The 14,915-nt window shown below is 42.8% G+C and overlaps 1 protein-coding gene across 3 annotated transcripts in view; it reads left to right on the top strand.

The window, feature by feature from the left end:
• CRACDL (CRACD like) overlaps positions 1-14,915 on the top strand; it is a 66,008-nt gene that overhangs the window by 39,017 nt on the left and 12,076 nt on the right. For all 3 annotated transcript variants that reach the window (XM_064438712.1, XM_064438699.1, XM_064438705.1), the window contains exons 3-8: positions 683-845; positions 3,802-3,937; positions 4,312-4,476; positions 5,107-5,175; positions 8,371-8,601; positions 10,763-12,377. In XM_064438712.1, coding sequence (XP_064294782.1) covers positions 683-845; positions 3,802-3,937; positions 4,312-4,476; positions 5,107-5,175; positions 8,371-8,601; positions 10,763-12,377 — 2,379 coding nt within the window. The remainder of the gene's footprint in view (positions 1-682; positions 846-3,801; positions 3,938-4,311; positions 4,477-5,106; positions 5,176-8,370; positions 8,602-10,762; positions 12,378-14,915) is intronic.

Genomic DNA, 14,915 nt, shown 5'->3' with positions numbered 1-14,915 from the left:
TATATAGGACAGGCACAAGTCATTGGGATGTTTTTCTGCTAATGTAATTTTAAGTAGTTTCCTTCACAGAGCTTGCAACTGATCCTAATTCAGGTCTTTCCTCACTGAGCAGACTAGCATTGCTTTTCAAGATTATTGCTTGATTTCTAGTTTAAAACTTTGCGATCCATTGAGTCTTGTAATTAGCATTCAAAATATACTGGGATATATTATAAAACTGACATTTTAAAAGAATTAGCCTCCGGACAGTGCACATTCCACCTATGTAAGCCTTTTCTACATTTAAAGTGGTTTTGGTAACATTGTCCTTGTCATCACTATTTAGCTTGCTGAACAAAGGCAGTGGGTTTCCAAGTTGTAATTTCTTCTCTGTATCCCAGGCTGTTAATACCAAAATTTTTCTTCACAGTATAATTATCTCCAGAGGCAAGTAGAAACTCTATTAGGAAAGATTCTACATCATAGGTTATTTCTTCTGTGTCATAAACATTGCTAGCCATTCTCAAAGCTAATAGTAATTTCATGCTATCAGTATAGTTTTGAAAGACATTAACACAAGAGTGGACTGTATTGCATTTTAGAGGAAAAAAATCCACTTATGCAGAAGTTACAAAGGAATTATTATTGTTCTGAAAACTTGCACATGCTGCTGGTTGCATCTTCTTTGTGTTTCTTCACTTAGGAAAGAAAAAATCAAAGTTCAAATCTTTCAAAAAGTTCTTTGGCAAAAAGAAAAGGAAAGAGACGTCTTCTGGGAGCACCAGTCTGAAGTTATTCCAGTCAACAAGTGATGTCACGGCCTCTCACGACATGCACGTTAATTATGATTCTGAAGATGAACTTGAGTAAGTCTCTGGGCTCTGGCTGGTAAATACAGAACTGCTACAAAGTTTGTAGGTTAAAGACACCCCAAAATTCCCTCTGCCTCTTGTTCAGAATGCTGCATTCTCAAACAGCTGCCTTTTTCAGGAAAGTACAAATTCAGATGGCTGATGCAAGACAAATCACAAGGGAATTGGATGGGGTACAGCAAGAAATAATAACTAAAAAAGCTTTCACTCAATCATAAATAAGCCTTGGGTTATTGTTTCAAAAGAATGTAATTCCCATCTTCAAAATGAATTAGGTACTCAGCTTGTATCTTACAAGGATTGTCTTATGCCCCTAAAATGTAACTCCTAAGGATTGTTAAAGAAATTTAGATTCCTAACCATTTACACCAGGTTTTGAAGGCAAGGAAGGGATAAAGGGCTGACTGCAACTGAAATCAGCAGGAACCAGAGGTTGTGAAGCCTTTATTTCCTCTGTATACTTGGGATTCATCTGACCAAAGGGCAAATGTCTACGTCTGAGTTAGTCACCGGCTGCCTTTTATAATCAGCAGAGAGAAGTCAACGTTACTGAGGAAGCTTGTGTTGTTCCTGTGTAGATGTCTGAAGTTGTTCAGATGAGCCAGGCTCTAGAAGTGCCTATTTCTCCCCACTGAATGAAAACAGGAGCCAGGGGTGACCAGCTCTGATGCAGATACCTGTGGTTTAACGTCTGAAGTTAGACCAGATGAATCCCAGCCTTTGTACCTGCCTGCCTCTGAAAATCCTGTCTTCATTCAGGCGCTGCCAAAACCGATACCCACTACTGAAAGGTAACCATGAGAAACCCAGTCTAAAGTTAAAATGTATTCCTGGATGGAGAGACAGACTAAAGAGCCCCTTGGCTGCCTAAAGAGCAAGTTCTTGTCCTTGCATTGGTGGACGTTGTGCCTCTCAGAAGAAGCCTCCTGCTCCTCAGGCAAGAGATCCTGCTGTGCCCCGGGGTGGGAAAGGCAAACCATCCCGGCCATTTAAAACGACATTATACAACGCGGCCACCAGGCAGCGCCAAACATCCGAAGGAAATTATTACTTTTTTTTTTTTTTTTTTTTTCTTCTTTTTTTTGTGTGCCCGTCTTTTGTGCCATTGGCAGCAGTAATATTAGTACAGCTTGAAGCCCCAGGAGTTCCGGGCTGGCAGCACCAGGTCTAACAGTTGGCTAAAACGTTGTTGTGCGACAACATATTTTTAAGACATGGATGATCAGATTTCCTCTGCCTTGTGCACAACTCAGCAAGGTCGTGTCTGAGTGGGTACGATCTTCTGCTGTTTTGGCCACGTTCCTGTGCCATTACTTGCAGGGTTGTTACATTATTGTTTCTTAATATTTTTTTAGACAGACCAGGAAATTCCTTGAAAGGAAGGAACGTTAATTTGAGCACTCATACTCTGAGGAGACATCTAAGGTACCTCCACTGCACATCCAGGAGGTACGCGTCTGCTAGAAAGAGAAAGCGAAGGTAGCATGCTGGGATAAATGTGCCCATGCAACAGCAGTGCTTATCTGGCTGCCTTTGCAGTCTTTGTAAAATGTCGGTGAGTTGAGCAGCCATCACAGCCCTGACTGGCACTTACTTTGCAAATTGCTATGGATCTGTCTGACCCTGGATGCATTGCAGAGATCACGTTTTCGCTTAGATAAATTGTTCTTCTAATGTCTCTAACGCATTAAGCAGAAGCAGCAGGCTTCCCTTCCTTCTGCAGCAGGAATACAGATCAACTTTTTCCTGCCATTGTTTTATAAAGCATATTTATAGCAGCCATTACAAGGAAAATGTTACTTTCTGCCGTGTTTGTTTATGTTCCTGAATGTCCCTATGCCAGTATCTAAGATCCAAAAATACACAGTTCTCTTTGGTTTTTTCTTTCTTTTTTTCTCTAGTATCTGCTCAACTAACTTGATAGTTACATGAACCTAAATGTTTCTGTAGTCTGTACTCTGGTTTGCCATTTCATAGCTCTCTTACTTAAAAAAATTTAAAGAAAGGAGTCGTAGAAGAAATGCCATGTACACGCGTTTTTGGTCCCTGCTCAGTTAGGCCATGAGGTAAGCTGAGGAAAATGAGCACAAGAGACCTCCTAGCAGGTAGCTGTCTGTCTGTGGGTCTCCTGTACCATTCCCTTGAGGAAATAAGGTGTTCATGCCCCACAGGTAACATTTGCAAAAGAAGCTATATACCACATGCATCAAAAGTGGGAAACAGAATATGAGACAAGCTACCCACAAAGCATCTCCTGCTTCTTCTCACCAGCCCACAAAGAGTGTCCATGAAAAAATATGACCCCCAGGCTCATAAAGGAAAATCCCAGGGATCTTGATATAGAGCACAGGACCTCATAAGCATCTTGTAAGGATTTATGCAAATGGTTCTGTGCGAGAACTATGTTGCCTGGAATATTTTTCGTAATGACCTGCGTGGCAGAGATACATTAAATGCTGTACCACGCTTAAATAGTAAAACGCACTTATTCTTCCTATGGTATTGGTCAGTCATTTGCAGGACACGTACTTACATTAGCAAGAAGTTAGTCCATCTCAGGTACAAGCTCATTTATGTGAACTCCCTTCATTTTGCAGCCAGGCTTGCCCGCGGCACTGTCACGCCACCCAGCTGCTGGCTTCTAGCCAAGGAGCTGTAGCTTTTCCATAAGATGTAACACAGTTGCTGGTATTAAACTGTCTTCAATCTTGATTCAGTTTGTTAATGTGACAGATAACAGCATTTGCAAATTTTTGTTTGGTTTTTAAAGGTGTTACCTAGATTAGCCTGGATGACTGTATTGTATTCACGGCGAGGTCTGGAATCTCGCGTGTGATCTATGCTACACACACCTATCTCCCATTCTGTGTTCAACAGACCACCTGGCTCAAGAGTAGGACGACTGGCAAAAGAGTCTGTGTGTTTTCACTCATTTGTTATCTTATTCTAGGACACGTAAAGGTATTATGGGAAGCAGAGCTTTGTCGCATGATAGCATTTTCATTCCTGAGACTGCGCAAGAGCCTGCAAGGCCAGTAAGAGTGTTTTCTCAAGAAAATGTTTCTGATCGGATTAGAGCTTTACAGGTAATTTACACAACATAAGTTTTTAAAATTTTTTTCAAATGCAAGAGTTGGAATGTCTTTCCAGGCTTGATTTTTTGGGATAATATTTGTCGTTGAACATTTGATTAGTAAGTAATATCTATCTGCACCTTACATTAAATGCTGCATTTGTTAATTAGACAGCAGTATCATATCATGGTTCTACTTACGTGACAGTTGAAAAAATTGATAGGTTGTTTGGCTCCCTAAGAGAACATCTAAAGTGAGATGTTCTGTGCTCTGGATCATTCAGTTGTGAAGTTAAAATAAAGGTAACTCATTGACCTGAGCTAAAAAATGTACTGGGGAAACCTCCATCACTATCATGTGCTAATGTATTTTATGCCACGTTGTAGCTGAAACTCCAGCCTACGATGAAAATGGGACCTCCGCCTCCATTTGGACTTCATGCAAAGCGAACAGAGGATGCTGGGACCAGTTCTGAAGACGACGGATTACCCAGGAGCCCTCCAGAAATGTCTTTGCTCCATGAAAACCTGAACTCAGACACAACAACAAGGGTGAGTAGTTCTGGTGTTGACAAAAATCAGTGTTTAATGACTTGTTTTACGTTTGTGTGGAAGGCAGAATACATTATTTGGTTTGCTATATGTATCACTACTTTATGTCTGAAATGCCTTACTCAAAATGGGAAAATGTTATCTCTCTGTGTAAACAGCTACTTAGAAATTCTGTTCCTGTTAAAATATAAATATCACACCGGAAAATGCAGAACTAGGAAGGAGAGGATGTGTTTGTGTGTGTGCATGGGGATGCTGTGTTTTTTTTAGGGACTACAGAGAGCTGCCAGGCATAAAAAAATAAAAAACCCTGAAAAATCTATATTCTCCCGTGAATGTGCTGATAAGAGAGCTATCTTCTTCAATGTTTTTCTAGGCTGTCATCAGAAAAAGAAACATAAAAGAATTTGAAATCAGTTTTTGCTTTTAAATGATAGTTATGTTATCCATTATTTCATTCTTTGTCTGCATGTCTTACACTTTGTGATGTCCTTGCTAATCCTTAAGACTATAGAGAAAAACAACTTAGGTTGTCAGTATCTGTGTGCACTTTGTGTAGATGGTTTCTGTGAGTATATCCATCTCGTTTGTCATCTTTTACTGAAATCTCTTCCTCATTCCATCCCACAGTTCTCTGACTCTCACAAGCACCTTAGCTCTTTGAGTTTAGCTGGAACAGGCAGTGAAGAAGAAGAACAGGTAACTTCTGCCAAATGTATTAAGAGCCAAGCAATTATGCGTAGTAGTCTTTTAAAGAAATGTAAGGCATAAATATTACTTTATTGCCCGTCTGCTGCAAAAAACAACCTTGTATGTATGTAATTGCATGCCTACCTGTTTGCTTTGCTTTTTTAATGCCTGTCCTTCTAAATGTAAAGCTATAATTATTTATCAACATAATTCTGACGCCAAGTAATCTCCCATTGATAATAATTAAGCCCTCTAGAACAGCTCATATCCTTTAGCAAACTTTACAGACATGATTTAATCTCCAAACGCGACCAACCAGATTTAGACACTGAAACAGTATCCTTTTTTTTAAAGACGGGAAATCGCAGTAAAGGCTGCTTGGGTTACATGCATAGGATAAGGGAGGAAGCTTGTCGAGGAGCCATGAACAACACCTAGATCCTCTCAAATCTGCCCATCCCCTCACTTCAAGTGCAAGGTTACCACATGCTGATTTAGAAAATGTTTGCCTGCCGACAGCGGCTGACATCGCTGCTTAGGAGTCTGAGGTTCAGGCTTCAGTCGGATTCTGGCCACGTGAGCCAGCACGAGCTGTGAATTTTGCTGAGGTGATGTTTTCAGGACTTGAGTACAGACAAATAGATGGCTTTCTTCAATCAGCAGCCAGCCGTTCTGGCTGATTAAAGGGTGGTTTTGAAAGGATCTGAAGAGTCCCTTTTAGTTGTCCACAGCTGGAGTCATGGTGGAAACAACACAGGGGGTAAAGGGAAAAGCGTTTTCTAGAAATAGGAGGAGGGGCGGAGGGGGATTGCAGAAAGGAAATAGAGAAGCTAGTCCTGAGCTGACTATTCCTCAGTAATTATGCAAAACGTATTTCAAGGCCAGCTGCAGCAGGGCTCAGCAAAGATTTCTGGCCACACTTGTTAGATTCCACATGAAGCTGTTTGAAAAATTGCTTATATACAGTGAAATTTTAATATTTTAAAGAAAAACAATGGAACACCTGAAGAAGGTATTTCTTGAAAACTGGCATAGGCTCACTGTAAATTTGTCCAGTCCAGGTCCATGTTTGCAAAGGAGGATTTATGTCTCCCTGTTATCCCATTAACATCCCTCTGACTCACTCACTGACTCCTGAGACGTGGTGGTGACTGTACGGTTGCTCAGCTTTTTCCACATGCCCCACCATTTAGCTCAGAGCTCTCTTCATCCAAGTCCTGTATTTTCTGGGGCCCAGAAAGCAGCCCCATCTGAAGGCTTTCCTCCCAAACCACAGGGTCTACTACCTGGCATTTGGAGAGATTAGCCCTGCTTCTAGAAGTCAGAGGAGACCGTCTCGCAGGGCTGAGGAGTTTTGCACAATGCAACCCTGAGGTTTTGGGCAGCAGTGACACCCTGCTGTGTCTTGGAAGCTTTCCTGGATCAAAGAAGGGAGAAAGGGATCGCGACTCTCTCCTTCAGGCTTTGGGGATGGGGCTCCATCATGGCCCCCACCTTGTGCCACCCACCAGCTGAAGGACAACTGAGCCACGTGCACATGATATTTGGAGAAGGGGGGTCTGCCAGCCATCCCCTCCTCCAGCAGGCTTCACCAGAGCCAGACTTTGTGGGACAGGCAACTTCTGCAGCAGGCTCAGAGCTGGCATTCGCTCGGGCTGCTGAAATTCAAGTAACAAACCAGATTCTTGATTTTCCAGTGTAATGGCCAACACTGAGCACTGCCAATGAGAAGACAGGCAAAGTTCTCGAGGAAAAGCAGAAGCCAGAAGAAAGGCAGGCAAATAATGACGTGCCTTGAAAGAGAACATGTGCTGCATCTTTATCATGGAGCTGAAATGAAATGTCAATGTATTCACTGTTAGGTACTAATGTATAATGCAGCCACGTATCGTTTGTTGTACATTAGTCATGTTTGAGTACTAGACTGCAGATATTGTAGCGTGAAAATTAATGAGAGCATCTATTATTCAGCATGGCTGAGCTACTTTTTTTTCTTAAATAGAAAGCATGATCAGAAGCTGTGGATCCAGCCCCCACTAAAATGAATGGGGGTTTTCCCCTGGCCACCGAGGAAGCTGTAGCAGGCCCTCACTACACTACAGAGTATCTTTTGGCTGCAGTGCATAATGCAGAATTCTACTTGCAGAAAACGCTGATGCTTTTTCCCTCCCTAAATAAGACAAACACTATTGTGCCCTTCAGTAAAATACCGCTTCCAGAGAAAGAAGAAAGAAGAAAAGAAGAAAGAAGAAAGCATGACAAAGGAGGAAAGCTCCTCTAATGAAATGAACTGGAATTTCAAGCCTACAAAGGGAGTGCTGTCACGAGTTGTCAGAAGTCATGTTAATGCCAGGACAGATAGTTTAGAAATATTGTTTTGCCTATTTGCGAAAACTGCATCTAAGAGAAAGGAAGAACCCTTTCTAGGGTCATTTTTCATAAATTTTTCAGTCTCCTTTTTGCATCAGTCCTGGGACTAGGGTAGTTTTGGTGAAGCGTGCAGGCAAGCTGGATTCCAGCTTCGTGAAAGTACTGCACGCCTTGGAGCACTCAGGAGTTGTTTCTGGATGGGTTATTGGCCTCTAGTAGGAACCGTCCATCATTTCCTTCCCCAGAATAGTCTACAAATGAAGTTTTATGTTTCAGGTGAACTCCCTAATTATTTTGCAGATATAAATACATGAGGAGAAAACGCAAGCTGACTTAAGTGCCAATGCCACTGACGTTGGATTCTTTTGTCTTTAGGAGGGTGTTGTAGAGTTGGAAGGGACATGATGATGTATAGGAAGCTATAGATGCTCCAGTCCAGCATAACTACAGGTAGGAACCTAGGCACAGATGCTGGAGGATAGACCCAGAAAGGAAACTGGCCCTGTAGGTTCTGTAACTGAGTACTTTTCGTATATCTGTCTCCTAAAACACACTGTTCATGTATTTGTGTGCTTTAGGTGTTCTAGTTAAGTGTGACTTGGTCCTTCCCTCTGGACAGTATAGCATGATATTCAAGCAGCTAAAATGCAGAATTGCTAACACCAGTACTCCACATGCAACATTAGGAAATGCAATATATTTTAAAGAGGTATCAAAAAGAAAAAGAGGCAAACTTCAAACGCCAATAAACATGTCCCTTTATTTGTAGAATTGTTATTTTCATGTCTTCATTTCTTTGATTGATTCTCTATTTGGGCATTATTTTTTTTTCAGGTTACATTGAATCCTTTTTCTAGATCTCACTCTACAGACAGTCAGCTGTTTCCTAGGCATGGAAGTGCTGAAACTGGAGCTCCCCAGATATCTGACAGTACCATCTCGCCTGCAGCAGATTTTGACACTCCACCTGAGCTTTCCTCTTGCCTGGATAATTCTGCTGCTAAACACAAGCTTTTAATAAAACCCCGGCACCAGAGATCCAGTAAAATGAGAAGATTTTCTCAGGTACTTGTGAAAATAAACAGTGTCACCTTTGACGCAAAACCAGGAAGTTCTTACTGGACTTTGTATTTCAAACTCAGATACGATAAGAAAAGTCAGATTGTGGCATGGAGATGTCATTGGGTTTTAATAGCTGTTATTTTATGAGGCAACCTATCTGGAGTAGACACTAGGAACAGATTAAATATTATGAGATCACTTGTTAACTCTCGATGCAGCAGTTTATGTAACAATTTCTTCTTAAATTTACCATGCAGTACAATTTAGTATCTAGTTTGTGATGCAGAAGTTGGGGCTGACTGCTTCATTTCTTCCTTAAAAAAAATTTTTTGGAGACTGTTATGGTCAACTTGTGTACTTTTCCTAGCCTGAAAGATCCTGTAAAATTTTGAGTTTTTGAGAGACTATTGATGGAAGAGCCGTTTTAATTTCCAAATATAATTCGGCTTATATTTTCAAAAAGTACAGAAAAAATAAGTTGTGACCTATGAATTGGAGACAAATTCTGTACATTAAGACTGTTTGGAATTCAGCCCTCTCCCTGCTCCAAAACTTGTAAAGCCTTTAGGTGCGCTACAGAGGCTTAAAATAAGTCTCTACAGAAAAAAAAAAAAAGGTGTATACTATAAAAAAATTGTTTTAAAACCATCCTTTTAAAACACCATTTATCTGATTCTCTGTCATACCTTATGAAGGACATAGCTTAATTTCTCTTCTCTTCTCTTCTCTCCCTCTCCCTCTCCGTCTCCGTCTCCTCTTTTTAGAACTGAAGTTTGCAGCTCTTACTACAGTATTTGCACTTTATTGTTTGTGTTTTCCTTCAATGTTCTAAATACATTAAAGCCATTAAATTGGCTCACTTAACACCAGGAATGTTATTCCCTCTGTCTCTAAATATTACTTACCTGATATTCTGTATTTTCCAAAATCTGTGAGTGATCTTCGGGCTCGGTCGAGCACTGCTGCGAGCAACACGATGATGAGGCCAGTTATTTAGAAAAGCATGTAAAGCAGTAACTCACTGATGAAGCCTCCTCTTCCACTGTAACATTGTTACTGAAATACAGTTGCTTTGTCCAGTCTGCCTATAAGCTGCCAGGCAACTGAGCCCTCCTGGTTTTCCATGGACAGTGTTCACATCTTTCGATAATACAACTTTTAATATTTTCCTGCCTGACTCTGCCTGTGCACTTCGCTTCTGGCTAACTGATGCCTTCTGCATTTATGATCCTGTGTATATGGATTGTGAATGCAAGTGGCACGGCAGCTCTGTCTTTACAATTGCACTTGCAAACCAAGAAGTTGGAAGAACCCTGAAAGTATCTTCAGAGTGCAAGTTGTTTGTTCTTAGAATTAGGGCCTACATCGAAGTATATATTTACCCAACAAACTAATCAGTAGCTAATACAGGCACCATCTGGAAAGGCATATTCAGCAGCTTAATAATGTGCTTTCAGGTAATCCTGTATATTTAGCCAGTCCTTACCTGAAGCTTAATCACAAGACCTCACAGATAACTACATATGCATTTATAAACTTCTATCAAATAGTCTAACTTGAAAGAAAAAGAAGACTTCTACACCAAGGAGGCAAGGCTGTAAATGCAGTATGGCAGCAGGATTAGACAGACGGCTGCCACATGGGGGTAGAGACTCAGCTGGCATAGAGTGTCATAACCGGATGGACTTGTTAGTTTTTTGCTTTTCCTTCTATGCATCCTTCCCTTTTCAGAGTAATGCAAGAATGGGTTGTTTTATTTTTAATGCTAGTATGCAGTAGCAAAATACAAAGGGACAGATTTTTCTCTTTCAAGTGCTGCTTTTTGCCCAAGAGCAACACAACATATCCAGTATGCTCTGGGGAATCAAGTGCCAAGGACAGTCCAACGGCCATTGTTTTGATGAACTTCCCATCTATAAAGGCATGAAAGCACTAGCTGTGCAGAAGGAAGTGTCCCTGATTGCTTTTATATAGGTTAAATACATTATTCCAGGTTCTGCTTAAATAAAAAAGCATCCAGTATGTAGGTTAAGAAAACAGCGAGCTCAGCATTGGAGGCAAGTACTGCCTTCCTCTGTAAGATCTTGGTTGTAAATGCAATGATGAATAAGAAAAAAAGTAAATCTGTACATGGTGATGGAGCTTTCTGAATTTCTTTTTGCAGAAGGCCCAGTCTGAATCTCTGACTGATTTGAGCTGTACCCCAGAAGAAGAGGAGGATGATGAAAAGGAGATGAAGACAGGCTTGCCAGATGCTGTATTCAAACCCAGCAATCAAGAACCACCATGCGACACAGCTGCAGCACAGGATGTGGCTTCCTGGCCAAAGCCCAGAATGCCTGAGGACCTTCCCCCTGCTTTGAGACCAGCGATGACTCAGCCTACTTCTGAGTCTGCTGCTGTACAGGAAGCCCTGCTACCAGAGAATAAACCAGAGGGCTGCCAACCAACACTGGAAACAACGTGCGTGAAGTCTGAGTCCTCACTGCTGTTAGAAGGCAAAGACTCTTCAACTTCTTCCTACTCCAGTCCAGACAGAGAAGTACAAAAGCAAGAAGATTCCTCAGAAACACTGATTCAATTGTCTGGGGATGTGAGTGATGTGTCAATCAATATTTTAAATCAAGAAAATACGGAGCCTCCTACTGCATTTTCAGTAAATAAAATACCATCTGAAGAAGATATTTCAATAAATAAGAACAGTATTGTTTCCTTGGAAGGGTCAGAAGAAAATATACAGCAGGATCATCAGATAACTCTGGAAATGCCCAGTAATAAAGAGACAAAGATAGAGTTTGCTCTGTTGTCAGAGTCCAGCAAGGAATTTTCCGTAGGTTCTTTCCAGCCCACAGACCCATTCCATATTTCACATCCTGCTTCCTCAATGCAGATGGGATCATCTGCTTCCTGCTCTCTAGAGAAAACAAAGACTGCACAAGAGGCAGCTGCTTCTGGTAAGGAGAACAGTCAGTCACTGGTCTACAAGGAGGAACTTTTGGGGAAGAAAGCTGAAAAAGCAGCCAATGAACTCAATGCCTTGAGAAAGTTTTCTGTCTCCCCTGCACGGGAGAGACCAAGGACCAGAAGCCTACACTTCCCAGAAAGATCAGACTTGGAAAGCACATTAAATACCGGATTCTTCCTGTCCAAAGCAAAGGTCTCCTCAAGAAATGAGAAGTGGAAGGAAGACTTGCAGAAGGGATCAGATCTGGAGGAGGCAAAAAGTAGCAACAAAAAGCAGGCTTTGTTGCCAGAGTCCGACTTGGAGAACAGAGGCCAACCTACAGAAGTTTTGGCTGGCTGCGTTTCTCCAGCTGTCGATGCGGTGCCAGTGCCAAGTGATTCTTCGGTGGTATCTCAGAATCAGCCAAGCTGTGAAGATAAAAGTCCTTTTCAAGTGAAACTTAGATCCACCTCACTGTCCTTGAAATATAGAGACAACTTGTCACCAGAATCAAAAGGGATTAAAAGATACAGTGCAGAGTTTGCTTTAGAAAACGAGGGATTGACTTCCCTTCTAAAAGGTGATAAGGTACAGATCAAACAAACAGTCGATACAAGTATTGGTGATGCTTTAAATGAGAAGATCAAACTCAAAGCAAAGTCGTCTGAACAGCTTAGTAGCAAACCTCCGTTGCCTAAAAAACCAGCCTTGCAAAACATAACCGCTCCAAATACTACTGCAAACAAGGAGAAGCAGGACAAAGCTATTCCTTCTCCTGAATCCAGAAATGAAGACAGAGACTTGGAAAAAAAGTCAAATCCTTGTAAAGTGCCTGGTAAGACTCCCGATACTTTATAAAGTTACATTAACTTGCAAGGAATGACCTTACCTATGGGAGAGCGTGAGGCAGCCCTACCGTATCAATCACAACACTGGTAAGCGCAAGCTGACGGCTCTGCCTTCGGTGATGTTGCTCCCTGATTCTCCCTTGCTGAAAAGATTATCAGAAGGACAGCAGGGAAGAAGCTGCAGACAGAATACGATATTTTTGCCTGTGATTTTTGCATTTCAGGGCATTATTTAAAGTGACACTCAAAAACTAAAGTGCATTAGCAAGTATCGTGAAACAGAAATATCAGGCCACTAACTGTCCCCATTTAGAGCTGCTGTATGGCAGTTCAGAAGCCAGGAGCACACATTAAGTGCAGTGCCCTGCGTGGGATGAGCGACTCAGACCTCTAGACCTTCTTTTTCACCATAGCATTGAGGCAGAAATACTAGTAACTGCCTGGCAGGCTCAACACACCATTTATTTATTGTCTCCTGTGAGCTTTGCTTATTAATTTATCCATATTTATCATTACTCATTTCTTGTTTAAAAACAAAAATTAACTACCCTGCAGCTTCCTGGAGTTTAAAGCAAGGAGAGACTGTAAGATCATGTCTGTTGCAGATTGTTAAATTTCACCCTGTTGTTCTGTATTATATAATTGGGCTAGAGTTAAAAAAATAAACCCCCACAGTCCCCTGGAGACTGATACATTGTGTGCTACACAAAGCAGAGAACAGAAAAGACTGGAAGTGGCACCACTGTCTGAGGTCTTCGCAATGACAGTAAACAAGTTAGGTGAAGTACGCTCAAGCAGTTCTAGGAGGAGACCTCTGCTCTTCACTTCAGAGAACTGCCAAAAAGAGAAAAAAACCTTTAGGTCTTCTGATATGTGGGAGAAACTTCTTACCTGCCCTGAATCTGTCTGGTCATGAGGTTGCTGTTAAGAACGTGAGGAGCTGATGCTGGCCAAGCAAATGAAAAGGTTTCTTTGTGCCTTTGCAGAGCTCCCCTCCACGGTTGCTCTTCTCCAGTTGGGGTCAGTCTCTGAGCTGCAGACTGGGGGAACACCAAGCCAAAAGAAGACCTCAGGACACAGCAGGCCACTTGTCCTGCTGGGTCACAAAGATCTCTTCCTGGCCCCAGAGGCAGCCTGCCGACACCCCGAGTGGCAGCAGATTCCAGGTGTCATCTGTTGCAGCATCGCAGATACTTTTGCAGGGCTCTGGCCATGTTTACAGTTTATTGCTCTCCCAGCAGCCATAAAGGAGGGGATTCATTGCCTCCACGGCCAGACAAAGCTCCCACAGTCATCCAGCTGGTGCCTCCCCCACCCTGCGGGCAAGGTGCTCTCCCTTTGTATAATCCCAGCACTCCCTTTAAGGGCATTTTCCCTTCTGCCCTGCCCTGCCTGAGGAGTAGTTGATTATTTGTAGTGACACCCAATCCATTGAGATTTTGGGGAGGGTCATACGGGAACAAGCGAGGAGGAGACTCAGCACGGTAGGGATAGTCTGGCAGAGGACAGGGGAAAGCAGCGGCAATACCAGTGCTCCTGCACACAGAATTTTTTCGCTCTTGCTGAGTCCCAGGGTGCCTGCAGCGGGAGCAGGGTGGGAGATGGCAAGCACTGGAGGAGGGAGAAGGGGAAGAAACAAAGCCGGGCAGCACATTTCTCCTCCAGGCTTCTCCTCTGCTCCTCAGCCCCGAGGCATAGAGGAATCCCTGTCCCCAGGCTCAGGACTGTCCTCTGCAAAATAGGGTGTGTAAGAGCCGTGTCCCAGGACACCTGGCAGGGGTGCCCACACCTAGAATTTGAACCTGGGGCTGCAGGTCGAGGAGCCCTGTTTTGGACATGTTCCTTTCCACCTGACAGTATTACACCAAATCTGTATGGCCTGAGGTTGTATGGCATGGTGGTTCAGATTGGTCTGTGATGGTAGTTAGTACTCTTCGTTATCTACTGCCCCACCGTTCTTATTGTATCACCTTAAATGATAAAAGCTGCTACGGTTTTCCACGTATTTCCAGCTTTGTGTAGCTTTGTAGTGGATTCTGATATGTGGGCATGCCGGGACTCAGAGTTTAATTCTAAATACAAAGCAGTCTGCTCCGTACTGACCTGAGGTCCTTTCTACCTTTCTACACAGACCCTTCTTCTTAGATGTCTGGCCAGGCACCCACTTGTGCTAAGCTGCCATATCAGCCTGAGCTGGCAACCTGAAGTTGTGGGTGAGCAAGGTGTGCCCATCTTCTCTGACTGCCCTGGCAATACACCAGCATTGGTGGGGGGATTTGCATAGTGACCCCAGAAGTGAAACAGAATCACAGAACCACAGAATGGCAGGGGTTGGAAGGGACCTCTAGAGATCATCTTCTCCAACCCCCCTGCTTGAGCAGGCACACCCAGAGCAGAGCAGGGGGCTCAGGAATGTGTCCAGGCAGGGTTTGAATGTCTCCAGGGAAGGAGACTCCACACCCTCCCTGGGCACCCGCCACTGCGCTGGCACCCTCACAGGAAAGAAGTTTTGTCTCATTTTTAGG

Source organism: Phalacrocorax carbo, chromosome 1, assembly GCF_963921805.1.
Source record: "Phalacrocorax carbo chromosome 1, bPhaCar2.1, whole genome shotgun sequence".
Taxonomy (NCBI): Eukaryota; Metazoa; Chordata; class Aves; order Suliformes; family Phalacrocoracidae; genus Phalacrocorax; species Phalacrocorax carbo.
Note: the sequence above shows the minus strand (reverse complement) of the source record. Positions and strands in the feature narration are given on the sequence as shown.